Consider the following 22,338-nt stretch of genomic DNA (forward strand, 5'->3'; position numbering starts at 1 on the left):
AGAAACCACACTCATGACTGGAAGGAGAATCTATGATCACGTCTGGGGCTTTCCCCTGCAAAACACGAAGAGAGAGAATATGCAAAGGAAAGAAACAAGACCGAGGAGCTGTAAAATAGGGGGAAACCCAAACCTCCTCATGCCATGGTTAGGACATGACAGTATTGTCACCTGCTCCCTTGGCGTGGTATGTTTTGCTGTTACGCTACACACATAATCAATGTAAAACACAGCTGTGGTCAAACAATTTCAGAATGATTGTTTGTGTGGACAGAAGAAAAACATTTTATACTCCTCTTAGACACACAGGCTTCTGAAACTTGATCATACTGTATGTTTTTTCTGTCCACGTAGGCAAGGGAAAGAAAGTATTTCAATATGGGTGGGTTTGTTGTGGACAGGAGATTGTCCCTTTAGGTCTGGATAGAGTCATCTCTGCTCACCTCTCCTCTCTTCTCTCACCACCATGGTATGTGTTCTTCGGGGAACATACCTTGCATCGGTGTGCCTCTCGAATGTATAGCCTCTCCTCGCTGGATTTTAGCTGGCCCAATGACAAGAGCTGCACAGTCTTTTTCCTTAATTCAAAGTACATATTGACATTTCATCATACAAATATGCATCTTCTTTGACAATTCATTTCCCCCAAACTCCTTTCTTGATTGCTTTCCTGGCCATGACTCTTTGAGTCTGTTGTGAAGGAAATGAATCACTTGTCAGGATATAGTTCATTAAGCACCATCTGGGCACCCTTTGCAGTGAATATTATCTTTCACACTTTCCGAGTTTTAAAAGTCAGGAAATTAGGTGACACACTCATTGGTAATTAAATCACTTCTCTTGCCCTGCAACACACAGGACCTTTGCATGATTTCCAACTGACTCGCTTTTGTTGCATCTTAATACCTTCTCAGACAAAGTTAAACAGAATTCCCTTCGTTAATTACTATATAGATGCTCCCTAGAAGGAGACAATTAACCCTTTACTTTCTTTAGGATTTTATAGCAACACAAGCAGAGGATGACCTTTTAACATCTCAGCTAGAGTGCAAGGCTGGATGTATGCAAGGAAATCTTACTGAAAATCCTCACGGTGCAGGTGTTCTAGGGAGAAGCACTGCTGGAAATGTTTGGGATATAATTCCTTAGTTCTAACAAGGGACAAGAAAGACTAAGTCTTCCAGAAACTGGACGAAGACCAATTTTTAATAAGGGTAAATGGGATGACCCTGGTAATTATAGGCCTGTCAGCCTGACATCGATCTTGAGCAAGATAATGGATTGATTGATATAGGACTCAATTAATATTGATATGGGACTTGATTAAGAATTAAAGGGGGGTAATATAATAAATGCAAATCAACATGGGCTTATGGAAAAGAGATCCTGTCGAACTAACTTGACTTCTTTTTCTGATAAGATTACAAGTTTGGTTGATAAAGGTAATAGTGTTGATGTGATAGACTTAGACTTCTATACGGCATTCGACTTGGTACCACATGACATTTTGATTAAAAAGCTAGAATGATATAAAATTCACATGGCATACATTAAATGGATTAAAAATTGGCAATAGATAGGTCTCAAAATGTAATTGTAAATGGGGAATCATCACTGAGTGGTTGTGTTTCTACTGGGTCCTGCAAAGATCGGTTCTTGGTTTTACACTGTTTAACACTTTTACCAATGATTTGGAAAAAAACATAAAATCATCACTGATAACATTTGCAGATAACACAAATTGGGAGAGTGGTAAATAAAGAAGAGGACAGGTCACCGATTCAGAGCAATCTGGCTAATTTAGTAAACTTGATGCAAGCAAAGAATATGCATTTTAATATAGCTAAATGTAAATGTATATATCTAGGAGCAAAGAACATAGGCCCTACTTGCCCCAGGAGGGAGTCTATCCTGGGAAGCAGGGACTCTGTAAAAGATTTGGAGGTTGTGCTGGATAATCAGCTGAACATGAGCTGTCAGTGCGATGCTAAATGTGACCCTGGGATCAGGGCCGGATTAACTTTTTGTGGGCCCCCCTGGGGCAAGGTGCAGGGGGCGGGATGGTCAGTCTCCAGAGTGAAGGGTGGGCTGGGGGCAATGAGGCCCAGCGCGACAGGAGCAGCCCCGTCCCACGCAGCCCAGCAGGAGAGCACTGTTTACAAACCTGCAGCTGCCAGACACACACTGGCCTGCCCAGCGCTGCGCTGCCAGCCTGCCCCTTCCCCTGGGGGTGGGGCTATGCCACACTGCCCCCCTGCCCCACCCTGATGCCCTTGCCCAGAGACCTCCACCATAGATCTCTATGCCCAGCCCCCACCCCTCCTAGAGACCTCCCCCGCCTCCCCCATCCCATACCCCTTCCCCATCCCATGCCCCTTCCCCACCGCTCCATCTTCTCCCCAGGCTTGCGGGGCAGGGGGGGAACTGTCCCCCAGCACGAGCCAGCGGAGCGGGTTGGGGCCGGGTCACTCCACTTCCTGCTCCCCTGGCTCCCGGACTTTGGGGGAGAGGGGAACCGCCCCCCAGCACTCACTGGCAGCGTGGCTGGGAGCTGGCAGAGTGGAACGGGCTGGCCCATAGGTTTTCTTGACTCACCCAAGCTTGGGGATGGGCATCCAGGTCACCTGCTTTTCATGGAAAATGTGGATGCTTCTAAAAACTTTTCCCTGCTAGCAAGCCCTGGTGAAGATGGGCCTCTGGCTGCCATCATTCGTTGCAGCACCTCTCCTGTGCTCAGAGCAGGACTACTCGAGGCGGTGCTTCTGCAGGAGTCCTGTCTACAGCCGGCGTCCCAAGGCTGTCACCATTGGTGGAGTTGAACCAGGTTAGTGGGGAGTTGGGGGAAAAATTTGAAAAATGCCCTATTGTAATCAAGGCTAGATCTGGAAGTCACGTTAGTAACCAGTTCTGATTTTGGCAGTATCCACTCGTATGCTCCAATGCAGCAAGTGTGTGGGGCTGGCATGGCCCTCAGCTGGCTGATTCCGGGCATGTGGGAGGGGAGAAAGAGATGCCCTGCTCCCCTCCCCCACTCCAGAAGCAGAAGGGTTATGAGGTGCTAGTGGCCCCCTCCCCCCTTCATGTGATCCATCTTTCCCTCCTCTCCCCTCAGGAGTTTGGACCCTCGCTCTTCCAAACCACCCAGGGGTGAGAGATAGCGACATGTTCACGTTAAATACTCCCCTCAGAGGCAGGCTGAGGAGGCTGGGGGCTCAGGCTCTGCCCCCACAGCAAGGATGGTTTGGCCGGAGGGGTCAGATCAACACGCCAGCTTGGGTCCATACAAACCCAAGAAGCCTTTCAAACAAATTGTTCCTTTCCCCTCTGGCCGCAGAGCCGCAGTCCACACGGAGCAGGGGTGGACACCCTCCTGTGTCCTCCTAACGCTCAGCGCTGGGACAGGTTTCCTCCCCTGACTCCTGGCACAGCAGCCAGGGTCCCACAGCAGCAGTGACTCCCAGCCTCTGGTGCAGACAAGCCGCTCCATTCCCCACTGGGCAGGCAACTCCTTCTGCTCATTAACCCGGTCACCTTTGAGGACTCCATCGAGCCCGTCAGCTGCACCCAAGCGACCAGCTGTGGTTAGCGGATGTTCTTCAAAGCTGGTTAGAACACAGCATAGCAGCCTCTCCTTTCCATTGCCCACCCCCTGCCAAACACACCGGGGGCTTTGCTTTGTAACGTAGTTACCGAGAAAGCCCAGCTCAGATGGACAGCTGGAGCTGGAGGCTCAAAACTAGATTAGAAAATCCATGACTCACTCACCTCTATCTCTAGCTCTCGGCTCTAAGACCTAGACCTCACCACTTCCTAAATGGAAACTAAGTGCAGTGCCAGTGTCACATGAGAGCCCACAGTGACTAATAATTGGGGTAACAGAAATGTCTGTTGAGATCGGCATGATTTACCAGCGTGAGTAGAATCGTGGTAACTTGAATTCATAGACTGTTCTTTACACTGGAATTTACCACTGACCATATTTGGCTCACTCAAACCTCCCCAGTAGCTACTGTGTTATTCTTCACATTCTGTCCTGAACTGCTGTGTACTGTTACTGTCTGCTGTTAAAGAGCTGCTGCATTTCACCCCAGAAATGGCTGCATTCCAAAACCTGCATTGCCCCCATTTTCTTCTGTTTAATCCATTCTGTGCGTGAGCTGTTTTGGCCAAAAGTGTGAGTTTGGAAGTATTTAAGCTGGGGCTAGTCAACTTCAGTAAACTTGCCCAATTGGAGTCAAGTTTTATCTCTTCCTCTATTACTAGTATAGGAAAATTGAAATTCTTGTATGAATTTGAGTAGTATTGATCAAGTCAGCCACCAAAGAACATAACAGACAGCTTATACTAACTATATAGTCAAATGAAATATATTGATTTATTTCGCTGATATTTATATTGATGAATATCATTTTCTGTACTAATTTTTACACAACACAATACCTTTTACTTTCTAGAATGTGTATTTTAAAACAGGAACTGACACTTGAAACAGACTCATCCTACCTGTAAATTTGGGAGGTGAGCATGCACGTACACACACCCACACACCTTTCTGTGAATTGCTTTGAGGCAATTATGGGAGCCAGTCATACACAACAATTGCCAGGTACAGAGCGAGAACTCCTTGTATCATGAAATTTTAATATAAAACCAGATGTAATTAGTATTTAAGGTGTCCAAGAGAGTAACATGCACCTGGATGTGCTCCACATGCTGCCATAGTATGCACTTCCTATAAAAAGAAGCAGGTTTCCTTATTGTAGGCAAGTGTCAAACATTTCCCTGCACAAAGGCCTACATCTTAGCATCAGTTCTTTAAATGAACCTTCCATTTATTTCAGTGAGAGTTTCCTGAGCAGAAAGGTGCAGTTTATGGTTCAAACTAAGATTTAAATTCTGCTCCTATTTGAATATAATTTTTAAATTATGTTGAAATCTGACACGAAATTTTACTTTTTTTCTTTTCAAAGCTCAAGATTTAAGGATGGGCTTTATGTTGGACATCAAGGGAAATGTGACGACCCTCTGTCACTTCTCTCTGTAGGACAAGGCCTCAAGGTATCTTGTATGTCAGTACCTGTAGTCGTAGGCTTACTCTTTCCTGGCTGCCTCTCACAAAGTTGCACTTTGTGTATGTGACAAAATAACTTTCTCTTACAATGAATTATTTCTATGTGGAATGGAACACATTCTTTGGGGGTATTAAACACAGTGCACCCAAGGCATGTAAATGAATGACTATATTTTATCAATGGAAGCACTGGTATGGCAGCAAATGGTAACTTACTGAAGGGTAAGACAAACCCACCTGGCTAGCACAGAAGTCAATAGTGTAGCAGGCAGGAGCTGTGAAAGAGGGGAGTGGGGAGTGGGCAGCAGCAGGGAAATGGGGGAAGGGAGCCTATCCACACCACGTGTCTGGGACTTGGGAACCATCTGTATCCACTAGGGGCCTGACTCCTCACGGCCGCTTGCGCCATGTGCTGCTATTGACTCGAGTGTAAATGCTACCAAAGCAGAATTCTCCATTCACTGACCTCAATGATAGCGCTTTACAGCCACTTTTCACAGGTAATCACTGCAGAGGGTGTAGAGAATCAGATCCCCTGTTAGTCTGTCCTCTGCGGGAAGGAATGTCTTTATAGCAGCCTGCACACACCACCTTGTTGCCTTCCGGTTGCAGCCTACAGATGATATAAGGAGCAATAGCCACATAATTTGGCTAGAGAAATTTGACTCAATTTCGACTTTCATCTTTTCTTACTTTATAATATAAAATAAATGTCATGATGCAGAGTCACTTTGAAATAAAAAACTGCTATATCCTGTTCTGAAGAGATGAAACAGAACATTTCAACATGATCAAAATGCTCCATTTCTAATGTCTCAAAACAATTTCATTGACATCGACATGTTCCCCAGGAAAGTTTCAATTTCAGCAAAATGGCAATTTTCCAACAAAAAACTGCCCCCGAGGAAAATTTTCAAGCAGATCCACCCTGCTGGGTTCTGTTCAGGAGCCCCTTGTAAATTGAGCCCCTCCAACATTTGTCCAGCTCTAGATAAAACCCTATGGGAGGCAGGTGAAAGGAAGAGACAGAATGATGAAAAGAAGGGACGGGGCGCTATAGGGGAGCAGTGCCCTAATCTTAGTGGTAAGAAAACAGGAGGCATTTGAACTATGGTGCCATAATTCCATCCAGTGATTCTAATGAATTGAGCTTTTCTCCAACCTCAACCCCATAATTCATGTATCCATTGGTTCGTCTATAACATGATTTCTCATGTTGTGATTAAGTGGTTTTCTAATATTCCAGTATATCCTATCATCACTATTCCAAATGGGTTCAGGAAATCTCTCAAAATATACAGAAGGAATGTGGCTAGCCAGGGAAGGTCGGTTACAATAACATGTTAGTTCTGCATGTACATTTTAAATATAAGAGGTTTTGTTTCATTCTCAAACAAAAGCTTAAGTGTTTCTCTTTTTTCTCCTGAAAAGCTGTTCAACTCTTAAGAACATATTGGCAGTCACTGATATTTTATTGATCTGATTTTATTAATAGCAAGAAAAAAATGCAGACCTGCCAGATGCATTTCAGTACCTATTGGATTCTGGGAAGTGGGCATGCATTTCAGTATGTGCACGGAATGCTCACAGAATCAGGTGCACTGGTTTATTTGTTTGAAATAATCATTTCCCCACAGAAGGAGCATGGAAATGGAAGCCTAGTCATTGCCAGGAACCTAGTCACATGGGTATGAAGGGGGATGTCAGCGTACTGCTTTTTTCCTTAAAAAAATAAAAATCACTAAATCCCACAGTTTAGGCTTCTTTCTAGGTTAAGCTGACATCACTTATCCATGGCATTACAAGCAATGTCAGGGGGACAGGTCCTATGACAGTCTTGTTCCAGATGAAATCCCTTATCTACTCTCACATTAAAAATAAAAGCCCAGCCATGCAAAGGATCTCTTAGCATCCATTGCTTTTCAAAAATGATCCCCAAATCACTCCTTTCAGGGCCCTATGGTGCAATTCATGCCAGCTCCTTGGGCAATGGGGGGGCTGAATGACCAGGGAAGAAAACATTTCCCCCCCCCCAACATCAGAAAGCTGTAGATAGGGACATCTGTGGCAAAAGGCAAGGATGATGCTGGCCAACTCAGCTGCAAAGTATTCATAGAATCATCGAAGATGAGGGTTAGAAGGGACCTCAGGAGGTATCTAGTCCAAGCCCCTGCTCAAAGCAGGACCAATCCCCAGATGGCCCCCTCAAGCATTGACCTCACAACCCTGGGCTTAAGCAGGCCAATGCTCAAACCACTGAGCTATCCCTCCCCCCTTAAAAAAATGAAAATAAAATGATAGAAAAATATATGTAGCTCATAGAGGTGGAAGGGACCCTGAACGGTTGAGTCCAACCCCTGCCTTCACCAGCAGGACCAAGTACTGATTTTGCCCCAGAGCCCTAGGGGCCCGCTCAAGGACTGCGCTCCCAACCCCGGGTTTAGCAGGCCGATGCTCAAAGCACCGAGCTACCCCTGCGCAGGTCTCTCCGCGCTAGCTGTGTGCGCTGAGCGCAGACCCCGGCGGAGCAGCGGAGCCCCGCCCGGAGCCCTCATCCAGCAGCCGGAGCCGCGCCCCCGCGCTCCGCCTCGCCGGCGGTGGTGAATGGAGGCGGGCGGTGACGTGGCGCGGGCGGGGCCGGGCGCTGTAAAGGGCCGGGCCGGGCCGGGCTGCGCCGCCCGCCCGCCATGGGGGAGCTGCGCGAGCTGGAGGGCAGCGCGCTGCGGCGGCTGCTGCTGCTGCGCCGCGAGCCGGGCTCGGAGCCGGAGCCGGGCTCGGACCCGGGGCGCTGCCCGGCGGCGCCGCCGCCGCTGCTGCTGGACTGCCGGCCCTTCCTGGCGCACAGCGCCGGGCACATCCGCGGCGCGCTCAGCGTGCGCTGCCACAGCATCGTGCGGCGCCGCGCCAAGGGCGCCGTCAGCCTGGAGCAGGTCCTGCCGGCCGGGGCCGGGGCCGAGCTGCGCGCCCGCCTGCGCGCCGGCCTCTGCCCCGCCGTGGTGCTGTACGACGAGCGCAGCGCCCGCGCCGAGAGCCTGCGGCAGGACAGCACCGTCCGGCTGGTGGCGCGGGCGCTGCGCCGCGACACGGCGCGCGCCGACATCCGCCTGCTCAAAGGTGCGCGCGGGCCGGGGGCGGGAGGCGGGCTCTGGGCCGGGGCGGGCTCGCCGGGGCGATCGTGCCTGGGGGGGCTCTGTGCCCGGGGGGGGGCGGCGTGCCGGGGGGATCGTGCCTGGGGGGGCTCTGGGGGGGGGGCTCTGTGCATGAATTCCGAGGCTGCCAGAGGGTTGCGTGCGCCCCACGAAGGATGCAGGCGGGGGGCGGCAGGCTGCAGGGCGGGCGGGCAGGGCCCCCTGTGGTGGGGGGGCAGAGTAGCCGCCGTTGCTCTGTGACTTTGTCATGGGGGGGGGTGTCTGACCTGGCTTGCGGGGGGGGCGGCCTGCGCGGCTGGACTCGGCCCCCCTCCCCCCGGTGCCGCGCGCCCCTCCCCCCGGTGCCGCGCGCCCCTCCCCCCGGTGCCGCGCGCCCCCCCCCCCCCCGGTGCCGCGCGCCCTGCGCCATTTCCTAGCGCAGCGGCGTGTGCGGGTCGCTCGGCCAGAGCCGGCGCCGCGGGGTGCGGCCGGGGGCAGAGGGGCGGCGCTGGGAGCCGGCGGCTGCTCCGGGTGTAGCGCGGGGCGGGGGCGGACCCTCCCTTCCCTTCCCCGGCCCGTCCCGGTCCCTCTGCCGCGCTCCCAGGCAGCCTCCGGCTCGGGGGGGGCTCCCGCTCCCCGCCCCCTTGTCAGCCGGGGGCTGCCTGGGCCGCGCGCCTGCGGCTGGCGGTGCGGCCCCCACAGCGGCGGGTTCATTGTGCGCTGCAGCTTCCTGCCCGTTTGACTGGTCAGCGGCTGGGGAGATGCTACCGGGGACCTTCGCCTGCACCGCCAGGGCGGCGAGCTGCAGGGTTGTGTTTCGGGTCAGTTTGTCCGGATTCCTCTTCCCCCCCTCCCCCATTAACACTTCACCTGGGCGGGCAGGAGGCACCACCTGAGCTGGGTGTTTGTTACAACAATGACATCGAGATTCGCTTCTGTGTGCAATCCTGGTGTGGCAGATGGACTGTGCTTTCTTGACGGGAACTCTGCTTTGTTTCTGTATAAAAACCTTTTTATGTTAGTAACTGCCTGGAATAATGTGGCAATCAAAAGACAGAAGAAAATTATCTGTGCACAAGGAGGATTTCATTTTCTCAATGATCTGCGTTCTATAGTGTTTTTAGGATAAAGCCATAATGTACTTTTAAAAAAATCCCCTTCTTGAAGGGTTCTGGTGCCCCTTCCTGTATGTCCCATCCTGCCCTCCCCCGAGTCTTGCAGTCATTCCCTGTGTCGGACTGGGTCTGTGCTGATTTTGCTAACTAACTGGGTTTGTGGATAAGAAAAAGGCTATATAATTAGTCAATTCTCCGTGTCATGACTTTTAACTGAACAATTACATTATTTTTCAAAGTATAGCATTGAGATCCAAAGGGTCTCTTAAAGGCAAAGCATACATTTTAAGGTGGGATCCACATGCATGGGGTTTTGTTGTTTTTGTTCCGTTTTTTTAAAAGAACAAGGAATTTTGTTCTTGACCAAGCTCAATAATTAGAATATATTCTGTTTTCCTGGTGTTCTTCAGCTGTGTCCAACTTTAAAGCAGATTACAAATCCATTTCCCACTGATATCAATGACAGAACTATGCAGATCTTTAGATTGGGTAGATGGAACTAATTTGAATCAAATTAAACTTAAAAAAAAAACTTGTTCGCATTGGGATGCTGGTATGGCTGGTTTGCTAAAGGTTGATTTTGCTGTAGCAAAAAGTCTGAAGTGTGGTTCATTGTAATAGAAAGAAACCTCTGGAACTGGGTCATATCTGCTGCTGGTGTTTTTAATAAACAGTCTACCTCCAATAGTCACTATTTTAAAAGCAGACTGACAGTAATGACAGACCCTTTTCAAGAATTTTTTCTTGTACTTCTGTGTTTTGTTTGGGTAATGTGAGACCCCAGTGGAATTACATTTTTGTCTTACAGCTAACCAGTTTTAATTTGTTGGTTTTTACTTACAGTGATCTGTGTGCCATTAGATGATGGTGAGTCCATTAACAGATTGGTTTAAACATAATATTTGACATTTACATTGTAGTAGGTACAGTTAAAACAGCAGGAGCTGTTCTAAGAATAAACACTTGCATAGCAATGGAACCTAGTATAAATGTGTTTGGTCTCTTTGCAAACTGAAAATACTAGTTTGTTTCAATACAATCACTGACTAGCTTAACTTTTACATGTAAAAAAAAAAAGTTGGACCTGACTTGGTTTCTTTCAACTTGTTTTTGAATATGAATTATTCCTTCCTGTAAAACTGACCCTTTGGTTCTCCAGTCTCAGATTATACGTAAAGTCATAAGAACCTAACATAAGAAAGGCCGCACTGGGTCAGACCAAAGGTCCATCCAGCCCAGTATCCTGTCTACCAACAGTGGCCAATGCCAGGTGCCCCAGAGAGAGTGAACCTAACAGGCAATGATCAAGTGATCTCTCTCCTGCCATCCATCTCCAAACAGAGGCTAGGGACACCATTCCTTACCCATCCTGGCTAATAGCCACTAATGGACTTAACCACCATGAATTTATCCAGTTCTCTTTTAAACCCTGTTATAGTCCTAGCCTTCACAACCTCCTCAGGCAAGGAGTTCCACAGGTTGACACTGCGCTGTATGAAGAGCTTCCTTTTATTTGTTTTAAACCTGCTGCCCATTAATTCCATTTGGTGGCCCCTAGTTCTTATATTATGGGAACAAGTAAATAACTTTTTCTTATTCACTTACTCCACATCACTCATGATTTTGTATACCTCTATCATATCCCCTCTTAGTCTCCTCTTTTCCAAGCTGAAAAGTCCTAGCCTCTTTAATCTCTCCTCATATGGGACCCATTCCAAACCCGTAATCATTTTCTGAACCTTTTCTAATGCCAGTATATATTTTTTTGAGATGAGGAGACCACATCTCTATGGGGTAATCATGATGTGGGTGTACCATGGATTTATATAAGGGCAATAAGAGATTCTCAGTCTTATTCTCTATCCCCTTTTTTTCATGATTCCTAATATCCTGTTTGCTTTTTTGACTGCCGCTGCACATTGCGTGGATGACTTCAGAGAACTATCCACAATGACTCCAAGATCTCTTTCCTGATCTGTTGTAGCTAAATTAGCCCCCATCATATTGTGTGTGTATATATAGTTGGGGTTATTACTTTACATTTATCCACTTTAAATTTCGTTTGCAATTTTGTTGCCCAGTCACTTAGTTTTGTGAGATCTTTTTGAAGATCTTCACAGTCTGCTTTGGTCTTAACTATCTTGGGCAGTTTAGTATCATCTGCAAACTTTGCCACCTCACTTTTTACCCCTTTCTCCAGATCATTTATGAATAAGTTGAATAGAATTGATTCTAGGACTGGCCCTTGGGGAACACCACTAGTTACCCCTCTCCATTCTGAGAATTTACCATTTCTTCCTAACCTTTGTTCCCTGTGTTTTAACCAGTTCTCAGTCCACGAAAGGATCTTCCTTCTTATCCCATGACAACTTAATTTACGTAAGAACCTTTGGTGAGGGACCTTGTCAAAGGCTTTCTGGAAATCCAAGTACACTATGTCCACTGGATCCCCTTGTCCACATGTTTGTTGACCCCTTGAAAGATCTCCAATAGATTAATAAGACATGATTTCCATTTACAGAAACTTTTTGACTTTTGCCCAACATTTTGTTCTTCTATGTGTCTGACAATTTTGTTCTTTACTCGTTTCAACTAATTTGCCCGGCACTGACATTAGACTTACTGGTCTGTAATTGCTGGGATCACCTCTAGAGCCCTTTTTAAGTATTGGTGTTACGTTGGCTATCTAAGCTGATTTAAAGGACAGGTTACAAACCAGAGTTAATAGTGGTGCATTTTCACATTTGAGTTCTTTCAGAACGCTTGGGTGAATGCCATCTGGTCCCGGTGACTTGTTACTGTTGAGTTTATCAATTAATTCCAAAACCTCCTCTAATGACACTACAGTCTGAGACATTCCTCAGATTTGTCACCTACAAAGGACAGCTTAGGTTTGGGAATCTCCCTAACATCCTTAGCCATGAGAAGAAAAAAAATAAAAAATCCTCAGCCATGAAGACTGAAGCAAAGAATTCATTTAGTTTCTCTGCAATGACGTTATCATCTTTAAGTGCTCCTTTCGTATCTCAGTCATCCAGGTGCCCCACTGGTTGTTTAGCAGGCTTCCTGCTTCTGATGTTCTTTTGAGTTTTTGGCTAGCTGTTCTTCAAACTCCTCTTTGGCTTTTCTTATTACATTTTTACACCTAATTTGGCAGTGTTTATGCTCCTTTCTCAACCCTTTTTCCCAAGAAAGACCTATTACACCTAAGGGTGTTTGTATGGCATTTAAGACACGGGTGTGGGGGTAAACCTGCTCCTAATGAAGTCAATGGGAGCGATATCAGACCCCAAATCTGTTATGTTAAATTCACTTTAATCTGTCGTTTTAAATATTGTGCCTGGGCTACTGTTATATAATTGGAGTCATTTGAGTTGATGTGTAATACCTGCTTTATAGTAAAACCATTCTTTAAAGCAGTTGCACTCCAGTTAACCCAGCTGCACAAGGAGATTATAATGTCTTTCCAAACACCTAGTGAAGCAGTGGCTAAATCCCAATTAAGACCCAAGAACCTGCAGCTCCACAGATCTTTCATAGAATCTCAGGGTTGGAAGGGACCTCAGGAGGTATCTAGTCCAACCCCCTGCTCAAAGCAGGACCAACACCAACTAAATCATCCCAGCCAGGGCTTTGTCAAGCCTGACCTTAAAAACCTCTAAGGAAGGAGAGCTTTCTTCTATAGACCATCCTGCCTGCCCACATCCTACAGCTGCTGTAATCACAGCTATGACATTCTTGTAGAACAATCTTACAGTAATACAGAGTCATCCCGCCTTGGGGTTCCGGCTGTCACGGAGTGCAGTGTCTTAATACAGAGGCTGCCTATCGAGAAAAAGGGTTAGGGAAGCATCATTCAATAATACAAGCAGCAGAGCCTCAGGATGGAGTGAAATGTTAGCATCAGATGTTTAAATCAGGCAGCAAATTGTGAAGGAGATGTATCCTTTCTCTGGCCTTGATCCTGCAGAACAGTCCCGTTGACTTCACTAGGGGGTGAACAGGGATGAATTCAATAGACCCCGTGTGAGTGCTTGGCTGAAACTGAGCCTGTTCCCCACTAGGTGCACAGTCAATGCAAATTTCCAGTTCCATTTTTACCAGTGCAGTCAAACTAGATCTAAATCCCAACCTTGATTGGGCATTGAATACATAAAGAATTGCACCGCCAAGAAGCATTGCTCACAGCTAACCTGTCTCTAGGGCCAGATTGTGAGTATTTCATCGCTGTTAGTCACTGCAGCCTCAATGAAACCTGAATCTGAGACTAAATCCTGGCCCCATTGCAGTCAATGGCAAAACACCCTTTGATTGCAGTGGGGCCAGGATTTCACCCCTCGTCATCAGTTCCTATGTATGGAAGACAGAGGTGCCATCTGGAAGCTGACTGTGGAGGACAACCTGTGGCCTGATGCTGCAGTTCAGCTCTGTCCTCTGAGACACGCATCGCAGCAGTGTCTGGGGGAGTTTCCCCTGAGTGTGATGACTTCAAGATCCAAGCCCTAAAGACTTAAAACATGAAAACTGTTTATAGGTATCAAAGAAGAGAAACCAGAATTCTGGCAAAATGGTAATCTCATGTGGGAGTCTAGCAGTTGTAAAGAGAAGTGTCACTTAACACCCCCACCAGCTCACAGTGAATTGTCGTACTACCCGTTTCTATTCTTCCTTCCAAAGCATGAGTGTTTCTATGAATGCAGAGGCTGTCAGCTCACCTGTTTGTGCGGTGGGTGTTGGACAGTGGGTGCTCTTCCATCTTATTGCAATTCTTTTTTGCTGCTGGTTATGCTACAGAGTCGCACCTCAAAGGCAGTGAGGAAAAATGCAGAGCCTGAAATCTACAAAAATAAGGGTACATGAGAATTTGATGTGCTCTCTTTAGAGGCCTAAAAGAGCTGATAATGAAGCATACCTGGAATCTACCTTTTGCTGTAGTTCAGTGAATGTGCTTCCAACATACTGCCCCATATTAGGAGAAATGTAGCCCAGTAATCGGTCTGCTGGGTTTTATAGAAGTTGCCACCAAGGAACAGTAATTGGAAGACCTGCAAACCCAGAGCTGCAGTAGTCTGGCTGGGATGATACACATCTGTGGATTAAGATTTCAGCAGCTAGCCTAGAAAGCATAGGCCTTAGGCTTTGTCTACACTGGACTTTCGTCGTTCAGGGATGTGGAAAAAAACACCCACCCTGAGGGACAAAAGTTTTACCAACGAAAAGTGCTGGTGTGAACAGTGCTTTGTGGGCAGGAGATGGCTCCTAATGCCACTCATTGGGGGAGGAGGGAGAGCTCTCCTGCCGACAAAGAGGAGCTACACAGCACACCTTTTAGTGGCACCGCTATGTCACTAAAAGGTGCGTAGTGTAGACCTAGCCCTGGTAGGGCTGAACTCCTGCAGTGATGATAAAACAGCTTAATTACATGCACAATATGGATTTTTAAAGAGATCAACGTTTACAGGACTCAAAGATCACTAGTGTTTAAAAGAGAACTATCCCTGGAGGTAAACAGATGACATTTGAGATTCCCTGCACTAGAGAGCCAGCTCTGTTTTGTCTGATGGTAGGAAAATATGAAGCCATCTGTGATTGAATATCACATGAACAATTATGAAAACCAACAAGCTGTTTCACAGCATCATCAGATCTGTTTGTGTGGGGTTTTTAATATGTGTAAGTGTGATACAGCAAACCCTTACTCACAGGGATAAGCATTGTCTGATTCCATAGACTGCAAAGCATGGGGGAACTGGGCCAAGAATTAATTTTAAAAAGCTCTTTTGAGCAGAGAGGACTGTAGTGTGGGGAAAGAGTAAGAACAAGACTTGTGCTGGGGTAGAGCAGCATAGATCCAGAGCTTATTGACAATAAGCATCTGATTTCCCCCCCTCTCCCCCCTCCCCCCCCCACCATGTAAAACCATCCTGATCTGGTAACAAACCTAACTTGCATAGGTGTACGTGACTACACCAGGGGAATTTCACAGTTGCTTCACACAAGTGTAAATTATTGCATGAGATGCAAAGTAAACAGTCTGATTTTTTCCCCCCTGCCCTCCCCCGAGTCATTGATATAACTCTTGTTAGATCTGGTGCCAAGCACAGGCTTGTGAGTTCATTTGGTTTTGTACTTTCCACCCCAAGTCCAAGATAAAAACCTTAACTCCAATGTGGTCCCATTTCCAAGAGGATGGAACTAGAGTGAAAAGTGTAAATGGGAAGATAGAGCAGCAGGCCAATGTAGCTTGAAAGAGAAGTCTCAGACATTGCAAATGTCACCTCCTTTAGACAGTGACACAGAAGCTACCCAGTCATGGCCCCACCAGTTTAATTTTGAAAGCTGGCACTAACCATTATCACTTGAGCTAGCACTCAACTGTTTTACTCCAGCACTGTGTCCAGCTGGCTTTCAGTCTCTGGAGTATGGTGCCTTTGAAGATGTTGTTATGGTTTTTGCCCTTCAAAATTGTCTTTTTTTCCCCCTTGGTATAAACAACTCAGAACAGTTGCCTTCACAAGGTCATTCTTTCTTTTGGGAGATCGAGCAGATAAGGATGGCAGGACATTCTCCTATTATCTACTCTGACAAAACCTTGCTTCCCCGTCCCCTTCCAAGCTAAAAGATACTTAGCTGATCAACAGGATTTTTCAGCCTGAAGACACAGCAACCTGGGGAAAGATTCTAGCAGCCCTGAGAGAGTGAAGGTGCTAGTTTGCTCCTAACCACTTCCCAGAGCTATACGTGCATTTGGGCAAATTTCTTTAAGCAAAATGAAATTATAAATGAGATGTGAAATCTGGATTTGTCAGCTTGATGAGGCAGGGGCTGTATTTACGTGTATGTACAGTACCTAGCACTGCTGGGGTCTCTGGGCACTGCCCCAGTATGAGTGAGTAAGAGACAACTGATAAATGAGCACTGAGTCTGCCAACTGGTGGGGAGGGTTAGACAGGCTACGGCCGTGGCCACAGTCAGCTACTAAAGCCCTATACCAGAGATTCTCAGCCCCACACGGACCTCACAGCCCCAGCGTTGTGACTCTCTTCCAAACACAGTTGGAGGGGTGTCTGCTGGTGATACCCCTTGGAAGGGTTGGGGTCATGCTCCACTGGTGCAGAACTTCTGCAGTGTAAATTGCAGTCCCACAGAAACCATCCCTTCAGAACAGAGGTGGTGACACAAGGTTGGTTGACATCTGGTTCTGGTCCCTCCCTGGTGTTACGCTGCTGTAACCATGTGGAGTGCAGTGGAGCCATGGGGATCAGATGAGAATTGTGCCCCATGTGGGATTTTTGTGTTGGCGAGGGGGCAGATACTGGAGGCCAGGCTTGTGCAGAGGGGGTGAATGATGGCATTGGCAGGGTCTGCAAATCCGACCCTGGACTAAGGCTGGATCATAAATGAGTTTGTGCCCAGCTGTGCCTTGGACACAGCTCAGCTGCAGGGACGCTCTGGTATGTAAGAGCAGACTGGGGCCCTTCCTGCGGCAAGGCTACTGGACATATCGTCGTCTCATGCTGCGTGCATGGCAAGGGCAGTCTGGTGAGTCCCTGGGAAGGTTGCCCTTTGAGTGCCTGTACCCACACTCACATCGAGCCCCAGCCTATGCCACTGACTTCAATGGAAGCTACCCCCACTGACCTCAGTGGGAGCAGTAAGCGTTGGCTTGCCATGGTGCTGCCACCCACAAAATGGAATAATCCAAGACTGATTCTGTGCTGGGGATTGCCCTGATCACCACCACTGGTGCAAGGAGACCAGGAGAAGACCGATGATCTCTGCCCCTGCGGGGCGGGGATGGGACAGCACTCAACCAGTGTAAATGGCAACTTCCCTCTGTGCACTGGGGGCTTGCAGTGGTGGCGGGAAAGGGGCTGATTCCCCCCTGCCCCCATGAGGACATGGTCTGAGCCCAGTGTGGGTACCAGGATGGCGCTTCTGTTTACTTGAGTTACAGAAATGCTGACAAGGGGTTGGATTTTGCCAGCCTGGCAGTTATTTTGTAGCTTCAGTGTGGGCAGGAGGTATGTTGTGTGACAGACAGGAAGGAACTAGAGGGTCTCTCCTTGCTGGGATGAGGGACTGCTGGGTGATGGGTGCGCGCGCACACACACACACACACACACCCCTCTCTCTCTTATTTATATATATATTTATATATATACAATATGACATAGTGCTCACCTCCCCGCCCCCGGTTGCAGGATTTCAAGTGAGATGCTGTGTCTGCTGGTCAGAAGGTCCACCTGGGGCTGGGGAAAAGCTAGCCCTGGGCAGGGACTTTGGGAGCCAAGGGCCCAATCCTGGGAAGTGCTGAGCTGCCTCAATGCCCTTGTCTGTCACTGGTTTTCCTGGAGCTGCTGATGCCTCCTGGGGAGCCCAGAGGAGGGGCAGAGCATAGCCCCTTGTGGGCTCAGTAGCTCAGCATGGCTCCTTAAGGTGACATGCCATGTGCTCCAGAGGGCACGGTTCCTCAGGTAGCCTAGCAGTCCTAGGCGACCCCTCCCCTCCCTGCGCACTGGTAGCGTTGCCCCGAGAGCCAGGTACTGAGAGATGAAGACGAGAAATGACTGATGTCGTCCCCTGCAGCAGTTTCCTTGCAGTAGTGTCATCTAGTGGCAAATGTAGAGCTGCTTTGCAGCAGCTCTGCCAGGTCTCTGCAGTCTGTCAGCCCTTAAGATCTGTAGGTTGGTAGGGGATGCAGGCTGCCTCCTGCAGACAGATTTGTCTAATGAAATCACTGTTCCAGGGTGACCCTTCATGCCTGTCTCTTTAATTGCAGGAGGCTACGAGAGGTTTTATTCAGAGTACCCAGAATTCTGTGCAAAAACAAAACCCCTGAGCAGCATTTCTCCACCGAGCAGCATGGAGCCCATCGAACTGGGGTGCAGCTCCTGTGGGCCCCCCCTGCATGATCAGGTAGCTTCCCTGGCCTTCAGCTCTGCTTGGAGCACCACGCGCACTGACCTTGGTACAGGGTTTTCCCACATGCCATGAAATTTATACCACCCTGAGCGTCAGGGGCGGGAGTCTCTACAAAAGAGCCCGAACCACCATCTCCTGGCTCCTCACTGGTGAGCCCCATGGCATGGCCTCACATGTACAGTGCATGCAGGGTCATGCTGTGTGCAGGGACACAGTTTTGCTCTTCCAGAGGGTGTCCCCCGTGGTGTCTGGGCTCCTGGGAGGAAATAATCCATTCCAACAGGTAACCCATTTGACAAGGTGCTGCTCTGGAGACTAGTCCGTCATGGCTGTGTGCAGTCTGCTCTGCTACATGGGCCTGAACCAAGAGTGACTCTGGCTTCAGTGGAGATGCTTGGGATTCACACCGGAGCTGGAGGGTTTTATTTGTCCACTGGGTGCCAGAGCCTGCATTTCCAGAAGCAGAGTGATTTTGCATGTCTCTGTTCTTAGTGGCCTGGCATGAGACCCTGGGAACCAGACCCCTTCAAAGGGCCCCGTGTAGGCCACTCAAACAGATGACCCCGAATCCTGCGTCACTCTTGAAAATGCAGGTTTTGCTGGTAGCTGCTCCCACCCTCCTTCCCCTTCTGCCCATGATGTTCCCCTCTGACAGTGATCTTTGTGTTGCTCTCTCTGGAAACAGGGAGGCCCAGTCGAAATCCTTCCCTTCCTCTACCTTGGCAGCGCGTATCATGCGGCCCGGAGGGACATGCTGGACACACTGGGCATCACAGCCCTCTTGAACGTCTCGTCGGACTGTCCCAATCACTTTGAAGGACACTATCAGTACAAGTGCATCCCAGTGGAGGATAACCACAAGGCTGACATCAGCTCCTGGTTCATGGAAGCAATAGAGTATATCGGTATGTGTGCTCTGCGGCTAAGCCTGGGAGCTGGGTGGTGGCGGTGGAGGAGGTTGCGGGAGGGCTGGCTTACTCCCCTCTGGGCCAGGAGAAGTGTACATTTGCCCAGGGCCCGTGCCCTGTGTAAACCGTCCTGTGGCCCAGCAGTGGGGCAGGCCCCACTGTCGGTTGGACAATGGTTTGGAAAGGCTCCCTAAAGCACCCACTCACTTTGGGGGCCTGCTGTCCAGAGGGGCGAGTGCCGCTGCCCCAGTGGAAGGCAGGGGTGCCGTGGCTGCTCGGACAGTGGTGCCTATTGGCAAGCTGTTGTCTGGAGCTTAACACCCGGACTTCAGGGCTGTGGCGGCTGTTCCCTACAGATGCCCCATTTCCTGTGGCCTGTTGTGTTGACAGCTCCTGTCTATGGTGCCAGTGGCCCCTCGTCAGCAGGGGGTGCTCTCGAGCTGCCCATGTGAGCGGGATGAGCTAGTCACACCCCCCCTCCCTTCTGCTTCCCAGACTTGGTGAAGGACTGCCATGGCCGGGTGCTGGTGCACTGCCAGGCTGGCATCTCCCGCTCTGCCACCATCTGCTTGGCCTACCTGATGATGAAGAAGCGCGTGAAGCTCGAGGAGGCCTTTGAGTTTGTCAAACAGCGCAGGAGCATCATCTCCCCTAACTTCAGTTTCATGGGTCAGCTGCTGCAGTTTGAGTCCCAAGTACTGGCGACCTCCTGTGCTGCTGAGGCTGCCAGCCCCTCAGGAGCGCTGAGAGAACGGGGCAAGGCCTCCTCCACGCCGACCTCCCAGTTCGTGTTCAGCTTTCCGGTCTCCGTGGGCATGCACACGACCCCCAGCAGCCTGCCCTACCTGCACAGCCCCATCACCACCTCACCCAGCTGTTAGCGCCTGGCACTAGCCAAGGCACCGGGCAGTGCCTTCAGCAGGAGGGATGCTGCCCTCCCAGCCGCCGCCAGCCACGAGACTGCAAGAACTGACGGCATCTCTGGCCAGCCCCGCCACTCTCACCTTCACACTGAGCAATAAGGGCTGGTCTGCCGCTGGCTTCAGGCTGCCTGTAGGGGTCCTTCTTTTCACAGAGAAACTTCTTACCTCATAACTTTTTTTTTTTTTTTTTTTTTTTAGCAGTAAGGCTTGAAGTTGTGAATTCCACAAATCCTGACAACCTGTCTGACCAGTTTCGTTTTGGGGGAGAAAATTACAATTTCCCAAAGTGCCTGTTTTTTTATTTTTTTTCCCCTAACAGTTCTTTAATTCCACCCCCAAAAACAAACACCCAGCAGAAATATTTTTAACATGGGCAGGAGACTTCTGGTTTTAAAACATGGACTTGCTAAACTCAAAGTTTGAGACCATGAGATTTATTGCAGTGCTTTCCTCTGAGTATTGAAATGCAACATTTATGTTGTCAGTGATGATTCTATAACCTCTTTATGTTTTAACTATGAGCACAACAGCATGCAGGTCTCAAAGCAGCTAGAGAACAAATGATCTTATCCCACGCCTGCAAGGACAAGCATGGGGCTACTGTACCATTCTCCTGTCAGGGGACAGGGATTAACATGTGCATTTCCAGGCTGAACACGAGTTCAGATCACTCAGTCACTGCGCCATGGACTCTTCCATCCAAGGAACACTCTCTGTGCATCATGGGTAGCTCATAGGGGTAGTATCCTGTCTCCTTCCTAGCCCTGCTTGTATCTTGCATCAGGAAAGGGGTGGTTTCTTTTCTTGGCCAATGCTTGTACACATGCGTTGCACTCATCACACTCAGCTGGAACACTGTGTGCATCTTGGCATGAGCTGATGGTGACTCTGGGCCAAGGCTCCTGGATGCTTTCTTGGGCTCCATCCTCTGAGGATATAAGGTAACAGGGCCATGCTGGGAAGCTTGTGACCAGGGCATGCTCTGGTGATCAGTAATTCATAAGCATCAGTGACAGTAGGGTGCTGCTCTGACTGGTTCAAAAATGTTATTCCCCAATTCAGCATAGCCTTTTTATCCACTTGAGCAGCGTTCTTTCTCCAGGAGGGAAGAATCTCTGTCCTACCTGTAGATTCAGCAGGCCTTTCCCCCTCTGAATGTACAGTGCAGGTGGGTGTGGATGGTGTCCGTCAGTGGGCACCCACCCTTTAAAGCCATGAGTCTACAATGCCCTGCTCCAACCAGTAATGAATCCAGCTCTACTAAGACTCTATCCTGCCTGAGCCTGCATTTGCTGGTTAGGTGGTTATTAGCTTTTTGTCCCCTTGTCAGTGTCCCTAGCATCACTCCAGCTGCATGCAGATCCCGGTCCCCTTGGCATAACTCCCATGTACTTCATTGAGATCTGGGGCTAACAAGGTACATCTACACTGCCCAAAAAACCCCAGGAACCCTGCAGCAGCGAATCTCAGAACTCAGGTCAGCTGAGTTGGGCTTGGGCAGGGGGGGGGGGGGGAAATGAACAGCTGTGTAGACATTCTGGCTTGGGCTGGAGCCTGGGCTCTGAACCCTGGGAGCTCTGAGCCTCCCTACCACAAGTCAGGGTTTGAGTGGTGTAGAGACAACCCTGGGGTCCATGGCAGCAAGCCCAATTTTCCAGCCCAACAGATTGAAATAAAAAACAAAGCAGCAGCTAATGGAGGTATTTCCTCTGCTGTGGCTGGGATGCGGGACAATTCTGGCCACTTGGGCACAAACCTTCCCTTGCCTTCCTGGCAGTGTTTATTTCTCCATGGGATTTGTGCCTTAGGCCTGGTCTACACTGCGGGGGGAGGTCGAACTAAGGTATGCGACTTCAGCCACGCGAATAGCGTAGCTGAAGTTGAACTACCTTAGTTAGAACTACTTACCTGTCCTCACGGCACGGGATCAAAGTCCGCAGCTCCCCCGTCGACTCAGTTCCGGAGTCAACGGGAGCGCGTTCGGAGTTCGATATATCGTGTCTAGATGAGACGCGATATATCGAACTCCAAGAAGGCGATTGCTACCCCCCCGGGTAGTATGGATGTACCCTTAGTTCTGTTTGAAACTGTCTCTCCAGAACAGTTGCACAGCTGAGACCCATCAGTTCCCAGACCTAAGCACTGCTGGACAAGCTGGCTGTTCTGCACTGTAGGGGGCTGCTTGTGGCAGAAGGAAGCATTTAGTGTTTTGCCAAAACACTATCTCAGTCAAGCCCCCACCAACCCTTTCTGAGCAGGGGTTTCTCT

General features: G+C 49.1%; 1 protein-coding gene across 1 annotated transcript; it reads left to right on the top strand.

The window, feature by feature from the left end:
• The first annotated feature begins 7,758 nt into the window (after positions 1–7,758).
• DUSP4 (dual specificity phosphatase 4) lies at positions 7,759–21,996 on the top strand. Its single transcript, XM_045019286.1, has 4 exons — positions 7,759–8,185; positions 18,097–18,233; positions 18,925–19,144; positions 19,643–21,996. Exons 1-4 carry the CDS (start codon positions 7,759–7,761, stop codon positions 20,026–20,028), a joined length of 1,170 nt encoding a protein of 389 aa, XP_044875221.1. The 3' UTR covers positions 20,029–21,996.
• The last annotated feature ends 342 nt before the right edge of the window (positions 21,997–22,338 follow it).

The sequence above is a fragment of the Mauremys mutica genome, chromosome 5 (genome assembly GCF_020497125.1).
Source record: "Mauremys mutica isolate MM-2020 ecotype Southern chromosome 5, ASM2049712v1, whole genome shotgun sequence".
Lineage (NCBI taxonomy): Eukaryota > Metazoa > Chordata > Testudines > Geoemydidae > Mauremys > Mauremys mutica.

Coding starts and splice junctions, on each gene's coding strand:
- DUSP4 (XM_045019286.1), top strand. CDS start 7,759: ATGGGGGAGCTGCGCGAGCTGGAGGGCAGCGCGCTGCGGCGGCTGCTG. Junction 8,186..18,096: donor CGACATCCGCCTGCTCAAAG/GTGCGCGCGGGC, acceptor CTTTAATTGCAG/GAGGCTACGAGAGGTTTTAT. Junction 18,234..18,924: donor GGCCCCCCCTGCATGATCAG/GTAGCTTCCCTG, acceptor CTCTGGAAACAG/GGAGGCCCAGTCGAAATCCT.